The 26,105-nt window shown below is 37.7% G+C and overlaps 1 protein-coding gene across 6 annotated transcripts in view; it reads left to right on the forward strand.

Moving 5' to 3' along the window:
- The window catches only part of stxbp5a (syntaxin binding protein 5a (tomosyn)), a 114,252-nt gene extending 96,328 nt beyond the window's left edge, over positions 1-17,924 (forward strand). For 2 of the 6 annotated variants that reach the window (XM_007547543.2, XM_016669579.1), the window contains exons 19-27: positions 2,400-2,462; positions 4,124-4,177; positions 7,297-7,347; positions 8,853-9,134; positions 9,251-9,620; positions 12,569-12,734; positions 12,884-12,995; positions 13,096-13,316; positions 14,004-17,924. In XM_007547543.2, the coding sequence (XP_007547605.1) occupies positions 2,400-2,462; positions 4,124-4,177; positions 7,297-7,347; positions 8,853-9,134; positions 9,251-9,620; positions 12,569-12,734; positions 12,884-12,995; positions 13,096-13,316; positions 14,004-14,045 (1,361 nt within the window). In that variant the 3' untranslated portion in view covers positions 14,046-17,924. The remainder of the gene's footprint in view (positions 1-2,399; positions 2,463-4,123; positions 4,178-7,296; positions 7,348-8,852; positions 9,135-9,250; positions 9,621-12,568; positions 12,735-12,883; positions 12,996-13,095; positions 13,317-14,003) is intronic. The other 4 variants (XR_001661660.1, XM_016669582.1, XM_007547551.2 and 1 more) reach the window with 4 other exon arrangements.
- Positions 17,925-26,105: the final 8,181 nt, after the last annotated feature.

Raw genomic sequence — 26,105 nt, forward strand, 5'->3', positions numbered from 1 at the left:
ACACTGTAATAAAAAAAATCAATCTAAGCATTTAGAAATATAATTCTGTTCTTTTCAGCCTTTCACCGGTGGCCATATTAATACACAAAATCCCAAAGGAAATTAATTCAAATTTGCATTTTTTTTTTCTCAGATGACAGGTTTAGCTTGTCATTAAGCATGATGACTTGTTATTGCCTCGGAAGCTTCACCACTAGTGTTTAGTCCCTGATCTAATCTGTAAACTGATCTAAATATGAGACACACATACACTGCATCCACGATGGTTTGCTAAAATATTTATTCCCAATCACTTTTTTTCGCATCGTTTCAAGTTACAGCCACAAATTTTATGTAGTAGAGATACTTAGGACTGTGGAGTGGGAAGGTTTGTCATTTGATGTGTACCTATACACATCAAAACTAAAATACATGCCCATTCCTTTTAGCAGAATTACTCATTCAGTCAGATTTCGTGAACGGCTTCTGTGAACATTCATTTTCACGTTCTACCAATCAACCTCAGCTGAATCTAGATGTGGATTTAACTAGGCAGTTCTGACACAGAAATGTCCTTTGATCAAATCATTCCATTTTATTTTCGTTTGTGTGTTTAGGATTGTTTTCCTGCTAAACGGTGACTGACTTTTGAAGCCACAAATAGGATTTCATACACTATTGAAGTGTTTTTAGCTGTAATACTGGACCCCATGATGTCCAATATTGGACATCATGGGGTCCAATACTTTGCTCTATACACATGTGTATAGAGCAAAGTCCAGAGTGCTTTGCTTCTTAATACAGCATTTTGGTTATAAGCTAATTAGTTATAAGCAAACCCTTCTTTCACATTTCCCGTTTCCTAGATATCTTGAAATACAAAAGGTTCCCTATTGCTTTCTTTCAACACTTTTTTTTTTTCTTGCAACTCTTCCATCTAGGTCAGATTTGTTAAGTGCAAGACAAATAGTTGTCCTGTCAACAAATTCTTCATGAAAGCTGCGAGTCTCTTCAGCTCCTCTAGAGTTACCGTGGCCCTCTTGACTGCTTCTCTGATTAATGCTCCCTTTGCCGAACCTGTAGTTATACGCAGACAGGCATGTCTTGGTAGACCTGCCATTCTCGTTCTATTTTCGGCTGACGGATTGAACGGTGCCCAGAGTTCTGTTCAAAGTTTGAGATATTGTTTCATTACCTAACCCTGCTTTAAACCTCTCTGCGGCTGAATCCCCGACCTGCCTGCTCTGTCTGCTGGTCTTCGTGATACAGCTTTTTTTTTAATTTTTTTATTAATATTCTCTAACAACCCTCTCAGGTCTTCAGGGAATTGTTGTATTAATATTGACATTAAGTTATAATTAAGAGGACAGTTTTAATTAAAATAGTTTTTTTTTTTTTTGTCGTCTATGAGGCTGCAGTGTATTTTTTTAGTTAAAGGTATTAGAGTAACAGAGGGTCACTAAATGAATATAACATATTTTAGATTTTTATTTGTTAGAAATAAAAACCATTCAATACATCCTTATTTTTTGGCTGAAACATGACAAAACAAGAAAAGGGGCAAGTATTATGAGCACTTCTGCAAGGTCAGATAAATTGATGCTATCCAACTCTAGTGTGCCAGGCTTATCCATGACAAAGCGTTTTAACACAGCGCTCACAACTCGACCTTTTCCATTTTTGTTTATGGTCTCCACATTTCTGCTTCCGTACCTTTTGATGGCATGTTTTTTTTTTGTTTTTTTTTACTCTCCCTGAGCTCCAAAGCATCTGCAACACGTAACTGGATTCAGCGTCGACACACTGCCATCATGTGCTGAACAACAGCAGTTGCAGATACACTGCCTGCTAGAAACCCAATTCCCATTTGTCTTATTAGCAAGTTTGCAAGGAACGCACACATGCCGAGTGATGACCTTATGATAATGACTCGTCATCGATTGCTACTGAAAACAACTATCGAAAACTGAAAATATTGAATTTAGTCATCTTCATTTCCACAATGTTGCAGAAAAATCTGCTGTATGAATACTACATCTGGTGTCACTATGGGCACCAGGCTGGTTCATGTCGGGGCTTGGCGAGCTTCAGCTGTAATCAGACGTCCAGCTGTGTTTGTGTGCCAAGAGGGAGTGCGGTCTGACTGGCTTTCTGCCCCATAGGACAATGTCACACATGCGCATGACTGCACACACGGAAACGTGTATGTGGCAAAAAGGGAAACAAACATTCAAACTGAATGGAAACTGAATGGAACCCACTCCGCTCTTTTCAAAGCAGAACACCGCCCATCCATTTGTATGTTTTGCTTATTTTTACTGCATTTTTTTTGAGCTGACATATATCGTTTACATTTTCAAAATAAAGATTTCATTCATTCAAGTTTAATGCCGATTTGTGTTTCATCTGCTCCGCTGTAGGCTTGTGTGACATTAACGAGTGTTCGGCCACGTCGGAGGATCGCTGCAAGTCTCCAACTTCAGGTAACGTGTCCTTCAGTGTGCCTGTTGAAACGGGTTTGTCCAAACAGTACAAGTCCAAATTGTGCGTTATACCTTTTATACAGTGTAGACAGAGCAGACATCAGTCTTTTTTGCTGCTTTTCAAAAAATATTATTCTTAATTGTTGCTTATTAAAGCAGAACTTTACGGTGCACATTTTTGTTAAACCATATTGTTGCTTTACTCTCAGTTTCACTCATCCTCAGCATTTGGAAATACTTTTTTTTTTTAGTCCATACAACATATTCCCATTTCCACACATATTCATTAACTTCTTCTCAGAGTCCGATACACAAAATTCAAATTTCTTTTATAGATCATCATATTTTGTGGAAACTGTAAATCTTTGTAGCATATATGAGCTTAGTGTTACTGTTGATAGTTGCAAAGTGAATGCAGCTTTACATTTAACAATGTGTAAGAGAATCCTATTAGTTTCAGTTGGAGAAATATAATTTTTGCATTTTCAGTACCTGCGCAATGGTATAATTATCTAAAAAAATAATAATAGAAGCGCTGTGATGCATTTAATATGTTTCCAAGAATATCCAAATTAATTCTCAACTTAGATTTTATGTCAATATCCTTCAGTTTGTTTCCTGGGTCCACTTACATCTATTCCCCTAAATGCATAAGCAGTTTTTATAAATGGTAACAAAAGTACAGATTTCTGGTTTGCAGAGATGCTCCTCTGTTTCCATTCATATAATCTACATTGCTGGTACCCTTGGGAAAACAAAATGGCCCAGTTTCTTCTCATTATGGGTGAGTTGGCATCTGTGCGATAAAATGATGAAATTTAAAGGTCAGATACAAATCACGTCTCCGAGTCTGCCTGCTGTTTCCAGGTGTGATTGTAGTTCCAACCCCCATGTCTGGTGCCATCAAGACCCCACAGTATGATACTTCGGTCTGCTATGCATAATTTATGGTGAAGAGAGAGATAAGGGGCTTTCCAGCATAAGTTAACTGCTTTAAATAGTCATTTGGTCTAAACCCAAGTTTTTTATTTTTTTTTTTTTATTTTCAGAAAAGTATCAGGGTTTTCTGATGGGATAACAACATGGATTGCTTTTTTAATCACAGTTATCCTCTAAATTGTTCAAAAATAATTAAAAATTACATAAGCACACAACGTAAAGAAATTAAAACTTTATGTGTACGTTTCTTTTTTTTTTTGTTTTTCACACAAACTTTTTTCACTTCTGCACAAGCCCATATGAAAAGCTGAAATTAAAGCTGCAGTTGGTAATTTATATATATATTTTTTATTTTATTTAAGTTTTTTTGCATATTTGTTATAACTGTTACTATGTCCTGACCGTAGAACATGAGACGTATAATTTGTGAACAAATCAATCTTCTCTGGCTGTAGTACCACATGGAGGAGGCAGAGGAACTCATTATCTTTGTCATATTATACTCGACATAGTGACAGTTTTGACAAATACGTAAAAAAACAAAAAACAAAAAAAACATATTCTTTATAAAAGATACTGCAACTTTAAGCTGATATTCTGAAGAACTATCGCGTAAAAAAAAAAAAAACAGATACTTTGCCCATTAAAACTAAACTGACTCAAGAAGTTGTTTCTAACTGTACATTTACTGTACTTTACTCCCCCTCCCCTTATCCCAAAAGTCTTGATGTCACACAGCAATCTTCAACAGTTCTACAATGGAGGTGGTAGAGGAGGTAAGACTGGCCCAAAGTTTCCATAAGAGGCTCTGTTGGCAGGACAAATATGGTCCCAATTTGGTACCTGTTTTTTTTTTTTTTGTTTGGTTGTTTGTTTATTTGTTTTTCTTTGTTGTGAATACACTTACGTTGTCCTTGGTGTCTATAGTCAGCAAATACTACTTGGAATAAATAATTTAAGTGAAATAAACGGAAAAAAAAAGAAATTTCACAGTATGTCAAGGTTACCTTCTGTTCCACTACCTTTTTGTTCTGTATGCATTTCAATATAAGTGGACAGCTTAATTTGTTTTTGTACAACAAATTATTTTTTTATATATATATTTGAATGCAAAAAAAAATACATAACATTGAGAAAACTGAAAGTTCTTGGAGCAGAGGATGACCTAGAATGACGATGACATTGCAACTGCTTTGAGACAAATTAGTTGTATGATACACATCCTGCATGCTACTTGTATGTAGCACATGTGTCAGAGACTGTAAGTGTGTTTGCGTTTGCCGTCTGTCCTGATATGATTGTTTACAATATGGTATGAAACCCCAGAGCCCATCATTGTTCCAACTTTGTATTCATTTATCTCCAGTGCTTTGGTCAATGGTAAAAACAAAATAAAGTCTGCAAAAACTTTAGTGTCACATTTGAGATGCCCCTAAACCTTATATTGAAGAATAGACTGTAGATCAATTCATTACCTAACTGTTTAGTATCTGCAATATTAAATCTAACAACTGAGCATTTCAATCCAAGTTTTCTACGTGCTGCAGTGATGTTTGAATTAAGAGGGACTGGATTGACTGACGCACCTCTGTGTCTGTGTGTGTGATATGACCTGCTCTGCACTGTGCTCAGACATTTCCAGAAAACGGTCAGCGTGGGAGGAATGTGCCCAGAGCTCAACTAATACAGGACTTGCAAAATATTTGACATTTAAGCCAAAGTGCTAAGTTTTTAGAACGGAATAAAAAAAACGTTGTAAGTTTTATGTACAAAAAAAAATATTTTGCAAGAATAATAATAGACACCTGTCAAAACACATAGGAAATACTGGAATTTTAGTCCAGCAATTTGCTCCACTGGCAACATTGTCAGCAGGAGCTAGACATGAGTTTATAGAAGATTGCAGCTCTATCATGTCAGACTATTATAATTTTGTGTTAGTTGAAGCTAAAACTTGAAGAAATTGGCAGGAGACATCAGGAGTGGAGCCTGGGGCATAACTGACTCCACACAGGAAACTTCTTCCAGTCCAGATTTACAAACTAACAGACTGATAGCTTGTCTGGATTGTGTTGGTGGTGTTGCATGGCCGTTCTTTGTCGTCGTCTGCTTAATCCTGATAAGAAACCAGTCTCTGTCGTGCAAACTAGTTATGTGGCTCCGTGCAGTTTTCCTTCGAGGGACAAGCATTGTTCAGAAATAACAAGTCTATACACCGCCTGTTGATGCTACACAGTGGATTGGTAAGTGAAGTACTTGGACAAGCCATGAATGAATCCTGGCATGGGACTGAGACGACCACTTGACTACCTAAAAGTTAAAGATATAAGCGAACCTGCAGATAGAACACTGACCGGGTAAAACTGGGTTTAAACCATCACGCCCCACCAGTACTGACTCGGGAACTGCAATCAGGTCTATGAGCGGTAATGTTGGTTGCCTTCGTGATGCGGGACCTCCGCTTCCTGTCCCTGCTGTCCGACTCCATCTTTAATCTAGGCCCTCACCACTGAGTAAGTGTTCCTCTTCTGTCCTTTATGACTTCCACTACTAAGTGGACAATCCCACCAGCTTTCCTGCGCTGGTGCTTCTGTGGCCCCTCGTTTGCTGTTTGTCTTGCTTATGTCGAAGGTGTTATCAAAACATCATAGATGTGTCACCATCAGTTTAAGGCTGCAATGTAGAAACTCTGTTCCTGTCAAGAAAAATAGATAGTAGAACAATCAAATTTTGTGACAGAGTTGAGTGATGTACAATCTTGATAACAATTGGACCATGCAATGTGGATGAAATTTATTAAGGTTTTTTTGTTGTTGTTTTTTTAGCATATGCATGCAAAACATGTTGACATGTTAACGCTGTATCTAGTTCAGATTGTGTAAATACTTATTTACATGCCTCTAAACTGTAACTAGGAATAAATCTCCTGGTCACTACATCTCTAGGTAAAATGCACACAATATATACCTTTTTCCATTTTTAATTAGAATTAAATTTTAATGAACTTGGTGATTTCACCCAATCACATTGTTTCAGAAGTATTGTGGACCTTAAAATTGTAAACAAATAGGCATGAATGAGACAATGCTTTATGATTCAGCATGGTAGCTCTAAAACTAAAAGAATTAATTTTGTTTCTTTTATTTATAAAAGATCTTAAACATACACGCATGCAACCTCATTTGTTCTTAGGGTAGAGGTGTAGGTTTCACGTTCGCTTTTTTGGAATAGAGTCTGGTCCTATATTAAAGCACCAATGTTAACTCCAGCCACATCTAAGCCTCATAACAATATGTAGAGAATGTTATATCTCAGTGAGTGATAAAGTTGTTTTTGTACATCTTTTTCCTTCGTCTTTCTACTGCAGAGAGCGAAACAACCTCTAGCCTTTATTTATATTCATTTGTTTTTCACTTCCACAAAAAGTTATGTTAAAAAGGGCAAGCCCACTCCAGTCAACTCGAATCACCTTTTTTCCACTGTCACTGTCTTCTTCCATTTCTGATGTTCTTTATTATTACTTCCTGCATGCTTCTTTGGCATGACAGTCCTGAATGGCCCTTGCAGTTTTTGTCTGTCTTACCAGTCTTCTCTTCAGGTATTTGTACAACTACAGGTCCCCTGTTTTGGTGTTCTGTCACAGCATGCCTTCGCGATATAGGAGTTGCCTCTATGTTTTTACGTAGCATTTTGACTCCTTTCGTCGGTAAACCAATTCCCTGGAACATGTCACAGCTTTTCTGTTTTTTGTTTTTTTTGTTTTTGTTTTTTTTTTCTTTAGGTGTGTCTCAGCATTGTACACAATTCTTGTCCAGTGCTGGGTACCTGGCTTTGCATGGCACCGTGTCATAGCTTAGATGTGTGTTTGTAAAGAGGGATGTTCTCTTTTTTCCAGCAAAGATGTCACGGAAATTAAGCTTACCTACTGAGCTAAAGCCAGACTTGGGTAAGCCTTGACTTCGTGTCTCCAAACATTTTATTTTTATTCTTTTTTAAATATGATTTGCAGTATGATTTTATTGCTCTGACTGGACTCGGCCACATTCCATCAGTCCAGTGGAGTATATTTCTCTGGTTTTTGGTCTCAAAATTGGCAAGCTGTGCAGATGTTCTCCTGAGTTTTGCATGTGTCAAAAGTAGCACTGATCTGGCCGTAATTAAAATGTATTGAGCAGAACCAAATTGTTGGGTTAATAATTTTTTGTTTGTTTGTTTGTTTTAAACTATATTGGGGTTTTCATAAAAGGTCAGTGGTGCTAACTGCTCACCCCTTCTCACTGCAGAGCTTTTTGTAACTTTTGCAGCTTTCTTTTTCTTCTGTGTTATTTGTGCATTTCCTTTTCTCTATGTGATTGTTTCTTTTAACATTAAAATGGTAAAATGGAAATGTTTACTTCCAGGGACATTCAGCTGTTAGATTGTCATGTTCAACACATTTTTTTTTTAGTTTCAGAACACTGGTTGACTTAAATAACTAAACTTCGAATTGGATATAAACTATCTTTGTGCCTGATGTACAAAAGGAAAGAATATAAGACGGCAAACCGTTTCTGAAAATTTTAAGTAAAAATGATTTTTTCTGTATCTAAAGCATATATGAGAAACTTTTCAGTTAAGAATTTAAACGTCAACATTGCCAATAGATCACTCGTGTATCATTTTATTGTGTGTATCCTTTGAACTTTGTCCACTATTTGCTCCATTACAAATTCAACTGTATTTCATTGGGACTCCATGCGATTGACCAAGATAAAGTAGCACATGATTGTAAAGTTGGAGAAAAAACAATTTGAACATTTTTGCTTTTTTTATTTTTTGTTTTGTTTTTAATTACCCCTAAATTTAAAAATTGTGACTCTGCTTCACTCTCATACTTTTGTATAAAACATCAATGGACATATGGAACACACCAGACAAAGACAAAGCTGAGATGAAGTGTTAGATCATTTACTTCAATAATCTGACCTTGTGGTACAACAGGAAAGTCATTCTTGAAAGGAAGGCATAAATCCTACTTCCCTTGTTTTTTAATCTACACCCAAAACTCTGGAGCAAAACCAACACTGAACATCTTGAGGCTGCAAATGACTTGAGTTTGGAGCGGAGCCTTAAACACACAGCCAGTGCTCCAGTGGACTTGTTTGGATTAAAAGCATATCCAATTATTACAATAGCCCTAGCAACACCCAGATAAATTTCCACTACTATTGTAACAAAAAAATTAAAAAAAACATTTTTGAAAACCACATATCCTTTCCTTGCGCTGTACAGTAATACTTTGTGTCAGTCTGTCACATTTAATCCCTATACAATAAGTTGAGTTTAGGATTGCAATTTAACAAAATGTGGAAAAGGTTCAAGAAAAAATGACACTTTTGCAAGGCAACGCACAGATTAAGTTGACGTCGCTGCGTTGCAGGTGCTTTACCTCTCTTTGTTTTCTCCGTGCTGTCCTCCTGTCCGTGTGCCCACCGCGGGGTGCCAACCCGTTAGACCACCGGGACAACTCCTTCAGCCGCTCCCGCTCCTCCAGCGTCACCAGCATCGACAAGGAAGCCCGAGAGGCCGTCAGCTCCTTCCACTTCTGTGAGACTTTTGCCCGGAAGGGAGACTGCGCTTTGACGCCCTGTCTGTATGTCGGCACCTCGCTGGGGACTGTGTTAGTACTGGCGCTCACTTTGCCACCTGCAGGGGAGCAGCGGCAACTGCAGCCAATTATCATTTCACCTACTGGTAAACGTCATATCGTTTCTTATTGAATTTATTGAATTACATTAGAGTTGAACTGTAAGATAAACGGTACAAAAGACCAGCAGCAGAGACGTTTGAGAGACTGTTTCTTTTCATAGGCATGTTGGTACGGCTCAAGGGAAGCATCATGCGGATGGCTTTTCTGGACTCTGCCGGTTCCCTGCTACCTTCTGCATTTGAAACGTGGTACGAGCCCAACGTCACAGCGGACGGCGAAGAAAGGGAGAAGATCCGAAGGCGGCGGCCCGTCTCCGTTTCACCTTCCAGCTCGCAGGAGCTCAACGAGAGCCAGTTTGCCGTGGTGTGCTCCGAGAAGCAGGCCAAGGTCATTTCACTTCCTTCCCAGACCTGCATCTACAAACACAGCATCACAGAGGCTTCTTTCATCTTGCGGGCAGACGTCGTACAGATGAACCAGTCGGTGTGCGTGGCTTGTTTTTGTGCCAACGGCCACATAATGACCCTCAGGTAAGGGGTTCAAGCAAGGTTTGCTAATCAAACGATTCATTTAAACAATCTAAGTGGATTTGACATTTCTTTTCCAGTAAAAGTGTTTTTTTATCTTTCTTAAAATTAGACCACCTGTTAAAGCCATTTATTAAATGCTATGCCGATTTTAGCATACTTTAGTGCCAAAATGGGGAAAAAATGGTTGCAAATTGATTTTCAATTAACTGATTGTACAACAAATTGTTTTCATTATTCACCATTAAACCTTTATCAGCTTAACTGTAAGTCAATAGCTTAAAAATGTTATTGACTTGCAAATAACATTTATTTGTTATTATTATTTCGGATAAAACTGGTAATTTGGAAAGACTGAACTGTAACTTTGCAGCCATGGAGCCTGAGCTCCACAGCACTCAGATTGGACGAGGCATATGACCTCAGTTGTTTCCTGCTGTTGAGTTGTTACATCAAGTACTCCGTTCCATGAGGCCAGCAGGTTTCTATTATCACAGCAAGGTGCTACTAAGCACCACTCTGACCATAAACACTGACCTAAAAGGCAGGACAGACGATGTAATTAGCTGAGGTGACATGAAGCCACCTATTTTATTGGTTTGTTAAAGTCTTACAATATATATATATATATATTTTTTTTTTTTTTACTTTTTTTGCATATAACCCACACATCAGCTTTCAATAATTTTAGTTTTAAAAGTTTAATATGTATAACATTTATCAGTTTTTGATCGCATAACAGATGGTTATCCCTGTTTGTTGCGCAACTTTTTCTACCACATTTCCTCCACTCAATTTTCAAGCATCGTCTTTGGAAAGGCACTTTGTGAATGGCCAGTTTTATTGGCACGCATTTGTGGCTTACCTCTCTTACGGAACGTGTCGTCGTATGATCCGTCCGACTTGCCAGGATGCACTTTTTATCGTGGTCGTCGCACAGACGACGTGTACCACATTCAACTCCGTCTTACGAACCATATCCTGAAGCGTTGTACGCAACGTTGTAGCTAATCAATTTGTCAAGGTTGGAAACTCTCCACTCAGACAGCAGGTGGATTTCTATCCAGCGTGTGACGGGTTGTAATTGAGGAGGGGTGTATCGGTGTGACGGTCGTTTTCATCAATCACGGTTCCCTGAAGTGACGGACAGAACAGCCGTCCATATGGGTGTCTGTGTGGACAAAGCAAAGGACGTCCAGCTGTTTCTGTATTTGTGCCATTATGTGCACCTCCTCCAAATTCTCAGTGCATAAAAAAAAAATGCTCAGACCTTCAGGGAATTTGAGGGTTTCAGGCAGTTAAGAAACTCATTTATCATGTTTAAAATATAAAATACGGGCTCTCGCTAAGACAACCTAAGGTGTGCAGACAACTGTTGCAGTTCTGAATACTGAGGAAGCCTGGATACGGTGGAGACAATTATTAATAATCTATTTGTAACCCACAAGAAAGGTTACTTTAAATACCTTTAATAGTAGATGGCAAGTTAAGTTAATTTACTTTACTAATACCAACACTACAGAAGTATAAAGGAAGCTGGGCCTGATCAGGAGATTCTAAATTCGGAGGAGCCTAGGTGTGAACAACAGAGGAGAGCACACTATGTAAATAAAAAAAAAAAATAATATAGAATTTAATATAAACATTTGTGGATCCATATTGTTCAAATAAACAAAAATTGCGCACTTTTTCTAAAAAATAAATAAATAAATACATAAATAAAAGAAATAACCCAGTCTTTTTGATGTCTGTCAAGTGTTCTTTCAAAGTTTGTTTAGTCTTTACAATGTGTTTGTGAAATATTTTTTCAATGTTTCACGGCTGGTGACCAGTTGGGTCATCATCTACTGGTTCACTCGGTCCTCTGGGCTGGGGCTCGCCATCCAAGTTCTTGTGGGGGTGATCTTGATGTCTCTGGGCATGATGCTTCAAAAGTGCACCATAAAGGAAAAAAAAAAAAAAAACTGACCTGGAAGAAGGTCAAAGTAAAGCATCTTAAAATTCAGGATGCTAATATAAACAAAGCTGAAGCAACAATTCAAATTTCAATCTAAAAGTGCCAAAGTACATCTATAACACTAAATCCTAACATTCAAAATGTGGATTAGAAACCCGCATAAGCTCTGACCTACAGAGAACAGAAAGTTCCTAAGTAATAAAAGCACATTACAGCACCATGACACTAACAATGTCGAAATATTAAAACATGTACTAGAAAAAAGTAAATTTACATCGGACAAAAACAACATACACATTAATAATGATATAAAGTTTACAAAACAATTTTATTTTTTATTAAATCTGAACAGTTATTAGGTATTTTAGCCAATTTTTAGCGAATTTACTGGGCCAACGGCTGAGCGCGTGCGATCACTCACCGATGCTTCAATGCTACTCGACTACAGGGGATTTTTCCGGACGTCAGCTGTTAGAACAGAAGCTTTCCGAGATCTAATTAAAAAAAACAAACAAAAAAAACAGATTCACTATTTTGAAATATAAATTCTGCGATACTATTTTAACATTGTCTTACCAATTTCCAGGATTCTTCGTAGAATTTAACACAATCTTACAGACAATTTAGCTCTCAGCTCTCCAGGGAGTTGTTGGACGTAATCTGAGCTGAATCTCAGCGCTGCAGTTAAAGGGGCGGGACAATCAACCTGATTGGCTGATGTGAAATCAGACTGTGCCAGTTATTGGTTGTTTAATCTGTCACTAAAAGCAATCACTAAAGGGATATTTCACAGGTTTTAAAGATTTTTAGCACTTTTTTTAATCAATATTATGAACATATTTACAAACGTATTCTTTTTTAACTTTATTACTTTTTAATCTTGTTGTAGAATAAGATATTAAGTCAACATCTATTAATTTATTACTTGTGTTTTTAACACTGGGTTACACATTCATTTCAAATCATTTCTGTTGCTTCTGTGCCTCCTTCCTAGTGTGCCGGGACTGAGACCACTCATGGATGTAAACTACCTACCTTTGACAGACATGCGGATAGCCAGGACGTTCTGCTTCACAAATCTGGGCCAGGCCATGTACCTTTGCTCGCCTACTGAGATTCAGAGGATAACTTACAGTCAAGAAACCTGTGAGAATTTACAGGCAGGTTACTCGGTGTTAAACCAACTCTTATGTTAGTCGTGTCTGCAAACTTTATGAAATGCAAAAAAAGAAAGGTGTTATATACTTTTTAAAAGTATATAACACTTCCAACTCTGTAAGTCCAACTTACAGAGCTTTTGATATTTTAGGAGATGCTGGGTGAACTTTTTACACCAGTAGAGACACCAGAGGCGCCAAACAGAGGGTTTTTTAAAGGTCTCTTTGGAGGAGGAGCGCAATCGCTGGACAGAGAAGAACTATGTAAGCCAGAGTCGTCGTAAAAATCATCTTCTCTTTAAATGCGTGCAATCAGACTCAACTTAATCTTTTTCGTCTTCTGTCCTGTTCCTGCTTCACTAAGTTGGCGAGCTAGCGGCCGGGAAGGCGTCTCGAAGTCTGGCCCAGCACATTCCCGGCCCAGGTGGCATCGAGGGGATGAAGGGGGCGGCCTCAGGCGTGGTCGGAGATCTGGCACGTGCTCGGATAGCGCTGGACGAAAGAGGTCAAAAACTGGGTGAACTGGAGGAGAGGACAGCTGCCATGATGGCCAGCGCAGATTCTTTTTCCAAACATGCCCATGATGTAAGAAAATGTGTTCAAAAATAACAATAATAATAATAATAATAATAAAAAAATTAACTTGAGAAATTTCTCATAAAAACATGTCAGAAAAACTTTTTCTTTTAAAGAACTTAGCATGTTGTTTTTCTTTTAGTGTGTCCAGAATTTGCTGAGTTACTGATATAACTTAATAAATATAGAAACAAATTTATTGTGGCACAAAAACTGTGAAAAACCAAACCAAAAACCAGAGTCCGGTTGCATTTTGCATCTCACAGCAGTGAACATGTGCCTTATTTGAATGTGCAGTACATTTTCTAGGATTGATGTGATGATCAGATTTTAATTACAAAAAGTTATAAAACATGCTAATGTTTACCATTAAGACATGTTTTCTTAACTGATGAAACAGTTTGCCCTTTCTTTGTTGCTGTTTGGGAAAGCTAAATTACTTAAAGCTAAAGGACTTGGCTTTAAGTTATTTATGCATTATAGGAATTACTTCTACAATGCACCTCTTGGTAAATGCTAACTTTATTCATTTGCCCACTAGAGGGCAGGATAGAGTCACGTATCATGACCTACGTATGTGATGTGACTTGTGTACAAAGCATTTTTATTTTATTTTGGAAATATGCATCCAACAGTTTGTACGTTGTTTTTAATTCACTGTAAACTCTCTCTTGGACATTTTTCTCCTGCCTCCAGATGATGCTGAAATGCAAAGACAAAAAATGGTACCAATTCTGACGGGCCATGGCAAGGAGCAGAGCTCTGTGGTTACAACTGTCTCACTGACCTTCCATCAGCTCATCTGAACTCACACCGACTCCCCCCCGCCATCTGTCCGTCGAGCCATCCGTCTGAGCCTTCTTCACTGGAAACATTTGGGAGTTTTTTTTTCCCCTAGCACAATGTTGGATACTGTTCTTACCTCAGTGTGAAGGTGGAACTGAGGTAAAGAGGGGCGACCTCAGAGGAAAGTAATACATAAATGGTGACAGTTTTATTTTATTTATTTATTTTTTTCTTTTTGTTCATGTTAAACCTCCCTTCCAAGGCCTCAGATTGGTCCACGCGCCTGAGGAGTCCTCATTCTCATTTTGCCAAAACGTCCTTTTACTGTTGTCTCCTCTGTGTACCCTCTTGGCCAATATTCAGAACCAACAGCTAATGGCTGAGAGAAGACTTAACATTTAACCAAGTTACAATGAATTCATGTAAGAGAAAAGGAGTCTAAATAAATCTATATATCTACACATAGATCTAATAAATGTGCAATGCTGTATTCACTTGTAGACTTTTGTACTTTAGTGACAATTATGAAAGAATGGGATTTCTCATCAAGCCGATGGAAGAGAAGCGCGCGGAGTCTGCAACAATGTGGGCAGTCGCAAAGATTAAAGCTACTCTCTGATGTATGCTGGGTATTTCCTCATCTTATTCGATCTCAAAACTCTCCTCTGTATCTTAGACTTTTAAACTGTTACAGAGTGCTTGTGTGTGTGTGTGTGAGGCAGTGTGTGTATGTGCGTGTGTGTGTGTGTCATTACTCTGTTTAATATTTCTTGGGGTTTTCTGCTCTGTATTATTCAAAAACTTATTTTTCTAAAGGTGCGAAAATGGTCACAGACACAAAATTACTTTGTTCTTTCGAAAAGGGCTGGAATCTACGAGAAGAGCAAGGCTATCATTTCTTTATTTTTTAAATATTGAATTGGATCTTAATATTTGACCCACTAGTCATCAGTGCAGAAAATGAAAAACTATCAACTTAAATCTATCTTTGATGTTACAAGCTTCTCAAATTATATATATATATAATTGCAATGCTTCTTGGCAATTAACATTAGACAGCAGGTAAACATGTTTGTTTTTTTCCAACAGGGTGCCACATTTTCTTCAGTAAAAATGCATTTGTGGGTTAAGCAGCATAATGGAAGGTTTTGGATGCATCCCTGAGAGAAAACCGATGTTTCTAAAACAATTTTGAAGAAACAAGACATATTTAGAACTGAACAATTTATGTATTTACCAAGCACCGTGGTATTTTGCATGCACTCCAGCAGTGCATGGAAGCACTGCGATCAGCCACAACAGCGTGGTTATATGCATGCTGGCCAACAGCTCGTTCATATGCCTCTGTAGGACGACATTCCATTCTTTAACCAGCATTTCTCTCAGCCGGTTTGGTTGTGTTTAGTGAGGTTCGAGTCAGCACAAAATGCTAGCCACACTCCATCGTCTCATCCATTACCCTATTGCTGCAACAATATGCATAGAGTTCCCTGCATACACTTACACTATGACCCTACTATCCAAATGCTGCAGGAATATTTTGGACCTAGAACTATCGCCCACATTAAGGCTCCATTGCGCATGTTCTTGATAATGTATTAAGCACCTTATGGTCAGTACCAGTCAATATCCTCAATTCTGCTGCTCCCCCCACGACTGTATTTCCTTACAAATGTGGCGCCGTTCAGGAGTAGATAAACTACTGCTCACAGCATAAGCATGGTCGCCATAAAGCATCGCTACGATAAAGTGTAAACTTCCTTCAGTGCTATATTTTAAAAGGACACAATTCGAAATCAAATTCAGATTATTTACATTCTCTTTGTAAGATGACTTTCTGCGTTTTCTGTGTTTGTTTATTCATGAAGGAGGCTTGAGTTCAATGTCGGAAACGTTCACCTTGATTATGTTTTCTGAGTTCCAGCTTGTTTCTGGTGGTGTTTGCAGTCAGCCCCTCCATGTGGTGTATCTCCTGTGTGTCAGGCATCTAACCTTTATTTGTATATAAGTAAATAGTTTGACAATCTTAGACCAACTAGAAAGTAAACGTTAAGGTTGCACATGAAACAAACGAGGAGATAGGCCATATTTTTTCTGACGCCAAAGAGTTTCTTTAGCTTGTCCATCGAGTTATTGTTTAAAACCAGCGGTCACCCCGACAGACATACATGTTTGCTTTTCAGTAACTTAGAATATTATTGAAAAGTTTGTTTATTTCAGTAATTTAATTGACAAAAAACTCACATTATTCGGGTTCAATACTCAGAGTGATATATTTTAAAATGTTTTTTTTTTCTGTTCATTTTTATGATCATGCCTCATTACTAAGAGTAACCGAAGTTCAGTTATTCTGTTCAAGAGTCTCCCCAAAACTCTTGAACAAACTTTGCATAAAAATACAGCCGTCCCTGATGATTGTACACCTTTTTAAATCACACTTTTTCGTTCCACCCATTTTACCTTTAACACAGTTAACGGCAGCCCTCGGTGAACAGCCACTTTTAATAGCAACTGTACCTTTTCTGGCATTAGCTTCTTTAGCTAAAGCCAGAAAAAGGTGGAGAACGTCAGAGACAGTCTTCTGGATAACTGTCAAGTCAGCAGTCTTCCTTATTGTTGTGTAGGCCTTAACACAATATATTCTTTAAAATTGGCCTGTGCAGTACTCCATATTTCTGTTAAACGGAATTTCGTACTTTTATTAGCTGCAACCCATAATCATTGAAATGAACAGAAATAAACACTTGAAACATACCACACTATTTAATGAATTAATCTAAAAAAAAAAAAAAATAGAGTTTTGCTTTTTGAATTAAGCTCCTAAAATAAATGAACTTCTTATAAAATTCAAAGTGTTGCGATACATTACATGCTCATACATGAAGAGTAGACAGAGGCACAGTTCAACTTGGGAGTTCTATCGCCATCGCCATTTGAAATTGCGATCGAATGCCATTTATTCAAAAGTACAAAATGTGACGTTTCATCTAAAAGTTAAATGTTTCAGTGGACCAAGTCAGTGATGCCGTTCCGTTCGGTCCAGAACCGCAGCTCACCTCATACAATACGTATGATGTTTATAAATGTGTGAGTGCGTGTTTGGATGTCTGTACGTCTGTGCCCATCTGAGTTACATATTATTAATATTGTTTTCTGGTAGCTCATGTCCAAGTCTCTCCGTGTTTAAAAAAAAAAAAAAAGTGAATCTGGGTGAGTGTCTTGAGTACAGTTAACAGAGCTACCAACACAGGAAAAAACAATAAAATAAAATAAAACGTGTCAGAGGATCAGCAGATGATGTCAAAATTCTGGTTTATTAAAACACATGTTTAGTCTGTATGCAAATAGCCTTCAATTTTCAGACAAAGCTGTTATGTATTACCGAGTTGTTCCACAGCTATGGTGGATGTCTGGTTTTCTGTGTTCAGTATGGAGTGTGGATGCTAGCAGAAAAAAAAGGAAAAATAGCCTGTCTTTTTTTTTTCTTCTATTTGTGTATGTCTTTTTAATTTTGTTTCTGCTCAAGGTCATGCTTTTTTTTTTTTCTTTGGACCTGCTTCTGTGTGGTTTGTTACAGTCTGCAGTATTCTTACCTGATTCAACCCACACACTCAAACAGTTGGAGGGACTCCTGTGTAGTTCCACACACCGTCTTCTGTCCCGGATTCAAAACTCATCAGTGGGGTGCAGTATTTTTCTCATTGTAGCCAATTTTCTTGTACAGTTTTATGCAAATTTCACATGGATGTTATGACTTTATCTGCTGCCACAAAATTTAGAAATTCTGTAGATAGATTACTGTGCAATGGAAAATAAAAAGTGAGAAATGTATTTTCTGTCCTTTATAGTGTTTTGTTGTTGTTGTTTTAGTTTAGCTAGAAAGGAGAAATAGGATCTATTTTTGTGCTATGCAAATATTTACCTTTTGTTGCAGTTGTCGCACAATTTGGTCCACAAAAATCAACTGCAGCGTAATGGACTGAACATAAACATTACTTTTAGCTGTACTTTTTTTTTTGTCATGCTTTTTTGTTTTTTTTTAGTTAATTCGTTAAAAGAAATCCTCAAAAGTTTAGAACATAGTTTCCATTTCAAAATGAAGATAAGATAAAACAGCTCAAACACGGAGCTTTTTGTTATTTTCCTGCTTCAAATTACAAAAATCATAGATCTGCTGGACGTGAAGCAAAGCTGATGAACAGGCTTTGTTTTGCAGTCTGCTTTTAGATGTATTTTAATAGCCGGTCTTTGGACTTCACACTACATTTACAGAAGTACAGTACTTTGCAAAAGTACTTATTCCATTTGAACTTTTTTTTGCTTTGTGCCACATTAAAAACAATGCATTTTAATGGATATTACTCAGATTTTATGTGATATAACATAAGTAACCCATAACTGGGAAGTAAAAAGAAATTTTTTTTTTAATTGGTTCCATTGGTTCCTTGGTAAATTATCTGATAGTATTACTTTTATCCAGCTCCTAACTACGTTAACTTTTGCTGCAAGTTTCCACCAATTTTACACCATTGGACTGAATAATTGTGCCCATCTTGCCATGCCAACCAGCTCAAGCTACATTAGATTGGAAGGAGAACATCTGCAGAAATCATTTTTTCAGGTTTTGCCACAACACTTGGACATTGCTTGATCCAAGTAATTTCTTTGTTGCTTTGGTTGTATACTTGCAGTCATTGTCCTGCGGTTAGGTAAACATTTTGTTCAGAAAACAAGTTTTTCTTCCAATGCATCGAGCTCCATTACTTTTCCCAAGAACTCTTACCAGATTCCCTAATACGGCTGAAGAAAAGCCTTCCTAGTGCTGCCGTCACCGGCACGTTTCGCCATGTCGATGGTGTGTTCAGCGGGATGTTTCCAGTGGTTTTGACATGTAGGCTAAGTTTAATTTTGTCTTCATTTGACCAGAGCATCTCCTTTTACATGTTTCATATGTCCCTGACTTGGCTTGTTGTAAGATCTAAGCTGGGTGTCTTTTATTGAACTGTCAACAATAGTTCCTTTGTTGCAGAGTGAATAAATAATAATTTGCCGCTTCTCTAGAGTTACCATGGGCCTCCCAACAGCTACTCTGATTAACTCTCTCAGTTCCTTGAATGGCTGTTTCAGCACAGTTTTCTTTATTATTTTTCATAATAGATTCAACAGCGTTCTATTATATATTCAAAGTTTCAGAGACTGCTTCATAAGCTTTATTATTCTCCCCAACTTTATACATGATCTGTCTTTGGTTTTCCTTGTTTTTCATGATGCCGTTTGCTGATGTTCTGTAACAAACCGCTGAAGCTTTCACACACAACAGCTGAATTTATACTGAGGTTGTTACGCGCAGGTGAAGTCTACAATGGCGAATACAAATGCACACCACACTTCAAATATAATTATGTTTAACTTCTATCAGTAGCAGTCTTAATGTTGTAGTTGAAGTTTCCACATGCAGTGCAGCAGCAGTATCTACAGACAAGAAGATAAAATGAGGTACTTGGATGATTCTCTAGTTTCCGAAATGTTTGAGTCTTTGCACTAGAGGGCAGCAAATACACATTGATGCATGGAACGAGTCTGAAAAGAATAAACACCTTTATGAACCGAAGATTTATTAAACATGATTAACCCATATCAAAAATATAAACATGAATATTTAAAGAAATGTTAGTAGCATTCCTCCAAAAAGGTATGCCTTCGTGTGTTTTTTTTACAGTCTGTAACATATTTATGTGGAATGGAAATCTACAGTTTTAGCTCTCATAAAATAACATTTAAAAAAAAAAAAATATTGGTTGGATTTCAATCGTATTTTCTGAAGCCTTAAGCATTTTTGATATTGAAAAGGGATTCTTTCGCACACCTATTTTATGGAAATACAGGCTTACAATGTACAAAAATGGGGAAAAAAACAAACAAACAAAAAAAAACATTGAAACATTGCAAACACAACACTTCTTTTACGTGGAAAATATACTTCTTTTTGTTTGATTTTGCCCAGTAAATGAATAGCAGAGAGAGAAAACATACCGTCATCATCACTCCCTGGGCTGCAGCGCCTTGCAGCATTGGAGCTGCTGGTCTGCAGTCACTGTCGTACCAACTCAACTTTTCAAATTTTGTCACGTTACAATCGCAAGCACAACAGTGTATTTTATCAAGATAGTATTATAGGATAACACATAGTTCCACAAGATTGTGGATTCGTATTTCATGAATATATTTTCTGAACGGATACTCGAAAGCATGAAAGTAATTTTGACCCACTCCATTTCCTCCCCCACCGGTTGTCAAGAGTCAGGATCTTTAATGAGACATTATGTTAAGTTAAAATAATCAGATGAAGCAGAGTAATCATTATCAAGTGCTGTTTTTTTTTTTTCTTCATCTGCAATAAGCTTGTGTGGCTGAGGGAGGTTGAAGGGTAAATTAAGGTGAGAGTGGGACACCGCAGACACAAAGGGAGAGAAATCGGTTCATCGGGGGTAAAAAGCGTGTTGTTTTGTGCAATTTGGCTGTAACCGTAAAGAGAAGGTCACTGGGCAGAAGTGTTTGTTGATGCACACTGTTTGAACTACCGACTGACTGAGAAATAGGGTTAGGCAATCCACAAGCCTGGCATGGTGCACAGCAAATGACAAGTCGGTGAGCCATTGTTGCCGTGGTGACTGGAAACATGAATGACCTAAGCCATGTTCGCACCACAGGAATCAGTGTGACACCAGAAAGGGATTAAGCTGGTGGCGAGGAAGGCAACTTTTCCACAGGGGCTGCAGTCAGAGTGTTCTGCTGCTCATTGCAGAATCAGGTGACTGGCAGTGTTGCAAGTTAAAACCACTTGTAATAAACCAATGGAAGCAAAGACCGTTGCTGATGCAACAAATTGTGGAAGAAAACTCTTGTGACGGCTCATTTACAAACGTATAACAAAACCGCAGACTAGCTGGTTGCACGGATGCACCTATCCTTCAGTTTGGTCGACTGTCAAAGCATTTAGTTGACTCCAAGCTTTTTTTTTTCTTTTTTTTTTTCTCAATTTGTAAGCAAACATTCAACTATATGCCACTTATTGAAGACGTCTGAGAAAATGGTAATAACATAAACAGAAAATAAAGAAAGAAAAAGAAAGGCAATAAACGACACCCTCAGCAACATAAAAACTCTGGAATACACTCTTTCCACATATAAGTACTCGATTGAAGTTTACACCTAACTTGACTAAAGCACTGTTTTCTCACCATTTAACAGCTAATATTCTCTCTCCCTGCAGCACCTTGCTGTGCTGCAGTGCTAGTGTCATCGTGTACATAGGAAAACCATAATAAGTAGTGGAGAAATTGGTAAAACAGTTTTTCCTTTCGCTATAATAGTGAAAGATTTGTGCTATAATGTCCTTGCTAATTAGAAATCTAATGCTCTTTGACGATAAGTTAATATATTAATTTATTAACATAATAATAATAGTATTTGGTATATGGTGCAGCCATGATAGTCCAGTAAGATCATTTGTGAGATGGTGGTTTTTAGGTTTCAGACTGATTTTATCGAAAGGGGATCCCACATTATTCATGAGCCTGGCAGATTTGATTTAAATGAATCCTTTAATTTTACCCAAATGTAATCATTTGACTGGAAGTAATATTAATGTACTGGAGATGCCAGACAGAATCCTGTTTTGAAAAATAAAAAATAAAAAAAATAAAAATCTTTGGAGGAAGTGACAGATTAGGATGATGGCAAGTGTTGAAACAAAAAAGTGTTGACATGCAAATGAAAATACAATACAAAAAGAAGCATGTAAAAGACTGGTCAGCATTAGGGAATGGAACTACTTTCCACTGATTTTCAAAATGGTTTGTTTTTTTTCCCCCTTCAGAACTAATACTTCTTTTATATAGTTCCATTATCTTTTCAGACATATTAATGTGGATCTGACTGTGGCACGCGGGAGACGTCTGTGTTGACGCTTTATTTGATTTGGTGTGCAGGCCACGCCTACTTGTGGCATCAATTACCTCCCCAGGTAACAAAAAAGTGAGCAGCCAGTCCTTGCAGATCATCATCAGTCATTTTCCCCTCCCAGCAGTGGCTGATTATGTCACAACGTGAGAACTGTCAGCTGAAACAATAGACAGCATTCTGAAGGCCTTTCACGAGCTAATTCAAAAACACACACTTCCAGGTATGAAGGTATTAAACCCTGAAGTAGAACTGGGAGGGATTGCATGTGGGAAGTACTTGGCTCAGGAAAAAAAAAATCAAACTTTTAAACAGAAATGTGAAAGCAACATGCCCTTCAACTGGGGTGAAAATAATAATCAAGCAACAACTAAAGAAACAAAGTAAAGCTCTATTTCTATTGTGTGTCCCATTATTCTGCCACATATTTGTTGGGTGTTGCCTGTGCTTTTAAGCCCATTTACTTTAAATTATTTGCTGCTACTTGGTAGAAGAACGCCCAGGAATTTGTTAGTTCGTTTTTGACAACTCCAACTGTGTGTTTCTCCAGGAGAATATAAGCATGTGAATGCCCTTTGCCTTGGTGCTTTTAGTGTTTTATATCTTGTTTGTTTTTTGTTTTGTTTTTTCAGTTGTACAGCCACAATGGTGGCCCACACAGCCAGCAGACCTTTTAACATCACAGACATTTAGATGTGCAATTGAACTGTGGTACTAAGTGTATTAACAATAGTTGCTTTACACTTTTGCACCTTCAGGGCCCGAATAAAAGCCTTAGCTGGAAGACGTAATTATAAAAATAGGCTACGAAGAATTACATTTGGAGGCTACATTTTCTGTAATGCTTCTGCATTAAAGGTCAAGAATTTCTTATAAATGGTTACTTAGTCATACTTTTTTCTAATTTCAGATTTTATTTTACTTCAAATGAAAAAAAGTGCACCACACACATTAAACTATGCAACTTCTGTGTTTTGCTGGCTCGTTGAAGAGGATCTTCTCTTTTTACTTCCACTCTAAACCATAAACGTCCTATGAAGCACTTGTCAGTTTGCAAATATTTGCACCGATCAACTGAGACAAAAGTCAAACTTTCTGGTTTTCATATGCTCTGCATATTGGACAAAACTAACGAAGCACATCACCATAAACAAACCATCCCCACTGTGAAACACTTTGGTGGCAGCATTGTGCTGTGAAGATGTGCTTCTTCATGAGGGATGGTAAAACTTATCAGAGTTTATGGCAAGATGGATGGAGATAAATACAAAGGAATCTTCAAAGAAAGCCTGAAGGCTGTAAAAACCTGAAACCAGGATGGAATGAAAATGCACACTTACATACTTCAGATATTCGATTTTGGATTGTGTCCTTCTACTTCTGCTGTGCAAAACATTGTTTTGAGCTATCACATTTCACAATTCTCATTGTGTTTGTAATGTCACAAAGAAGCATCAAAATGAACCTTTTTTTTTGTTTTTTTTTTTTGTTATAGCAAACATTTTTTTGGTGCCAAAGTTGAAAGGGATGTAGAACACAGACATGGGCGTGGCTGAATCTCTGACCTTGTAACTTAAAAATGACTTTGGGTCAGTGGTTGCCTTCCCAGTGAGAAGAACCTTAAGGCGAGGACTCGGTGTTTGAGTTGCGCCCGCTTTCTCCTTCAATTATAGACAAAAACATCCCAAAACAGGGTGGTTTTCGCTTGTCCACATGGAAGCATGAAATAGACGGCGGCATATGGAATGCATACCAAAAACGAAACGCCCGCCTACATGAGGAGTTTAAAATTGCTGTTTTATTTGGTTTCAAAATACCGCAACACAAATTGACACAAATTGAGATTGTGTGCATGTGTAATTACAGAAACATTCAATCTGTCTGGTTCTTTGAGCCGTCGCTGGGGAATTGAGGACTTGCTCCCAGGACAAAGAAATAGAAATGCCTCATCTTATGTAAGCAATTCAGATGCTTTGTTTTCTATAATGCTATGACATACAGATAATGTTCAATTGTTCTGTATTCTGGATCAAAATAAAGTGCCTTTTTTTTTTCCTGTGTGAAACTACAGTTGTTGTTATTCCAATTAAGAACAATTTGCTGCTATCCTCTGCTGATCCTCTTTATGTCAAAACAAATTAGGTGTTTTTTTGGGTTTTTTTTCCTGGTATGCAAAGAGTGATTTGGATTCATTTATCCTGCTGAGCTCAAGTGCTTCACTGCATATACTTAGTCTTAAAATGTTTTGTCACTGGGGCCCTGTTACGCAACGATAAATGTTGTATGCGTCTGTAAATTCTTAAATATTTCACTCATCCAAATATTAAATACTGTTTGGGATAGAGCGTCTTTGCTCTTTTTGGAGAGGGACCATTTGAATATGCACGGCATGCTGTGCGTCGGCACAAAGGGGATGAATCTTTCATGGCTGGTTTGAAAGCAGCTGAACCGCTGGAAGGGCGACTGGCAGATATTTTCACCGAGTGACACTGATTCCTGCAGCTTAATAGGCCGTTAATCCTCAAACAGATTCAGGAAATGTTGCTCTTTTTTCTTTCGTGTGCAAATCCTATGACCAGAATTTCCTGTGATATATATATATATAAATGAAGTCATATGCACAAGCTTTGAAATCGTCAACTGGTTTCCTTCGAAACTAATGTACACCGAGCTGAGGCGTGCTCAGTGAGCACACCATCTGGCTGACACTTTCATGCAACCTAGTTACCATAACAAATTAATTAAGGATGTTCCCTGTCTGCCACAACTCGTTTGATCGTACCAGGCGTTCTAATCTAGAGGTTGCACCACATCAATGATTAACAGGAACATCCAGGTAGCTGTTTAGATGTCTTGTGTGGCAACAAAAACGTGTCTTTATGGATCGTGATGGTTTTTGTTACGGCACTGCAGCAATTACCACGGTGGGCTGCGAATTTCACTAAAGTGTTTCATGTGCAGTGCTTGGCTAACCGTAATCAAAAGATTTACCCAAATGGATGCAATATATTCATGATATTAAAACACACCAAAAAAATTCAGTAAAAAAAAAAACAACAAAAAAAACACCTGTAATCTCACAGGCTGGGATTATGTAAGAATTTAATGACATCTTGCAGCTTTTCAAAGCAAAAGCAAATCATCCTCAGATCCTGGGATCAGTTGACCTCCCAAAAAGAGACAGGCTACTGTATCTTAGATATTTTAAAGCTCAATAAACCTGCTATGCTTGGGTTCCCTTTAATGAAAAAGTGACAAAGCCACAAACATAATCGGCTTAGAACAAACCCATTCATTGTCCTAAACTTTGCAGCCAAGGACAGGCTGTTCCAAATCGAGATGCTAATGTAACATTTGAGGCTTCCAGTTGCCTTTTTCTGTGTGGAAAACAGCAATTAGAGAAGCCAGAACTTTTCTTTGGTAACACAGCCGAAGCCACCATCCGAACCATGTTTACTGCTCGCTCGCCTGTTGCGGCGATGCATGAGTCTTGGAAGTGAACGGTCTTTAGTTAAAGAAGTAAAAAGTCAACTGCAGACACATTCAATAAATTAGAAATTGTGTTGTGATGAAGCTTGTTTATTAGACCAAAAGTACCTTTTGAAAAGAACAACCTCTAGAAAGGTAACATACTTTTTAATTTACCCCACTTATGTACACAATGGCTGGAAAACATCAGCCTGAGATGTTTTGTCCTTTCAACAGTATTTTAATTTATAGTGCAGATCTGTACAGATGCACACAAATCTGATGGTACCCCTCAGTTTCTCCATCGCCCTAAACAGGGTTTGATGGTATGCCTTGGTGTTTTATTTTTTATTTTTTCCATAAAAAAACACACCAGAATGCGTTTTTGATTATTGATATAACTGAACATTTTAACAAAATAAAAAGCGCACAAACAACATTGATATATTTTCCAGCAATTCCAACAAATTCTAGTACTTTGCAATTTGATGACTGCATTTGCAACAAGTAATCTGGACCACTTTTCCATAGCACACTTCTCAAATTGCTGTTCAAAGGGTGAAGTGTCTATCCTTTGAACAA

This window comes from Poecilia formosa, unplaced genomic scaffold (genome assembly GCF_000485575.1).
Source record: "Poecilia formosa unplaced genomic scaffold, Poecilia_formosa-5.1.2 Scaffold1, whole genome shotgun sequence".
Taxonomy (NCBI): Eukaryota; Metazoa; Chordata; class Actinopteri; order Cyprinodontiformes; family Poeciliidae; genus Poecilia; species Poecilia formosa.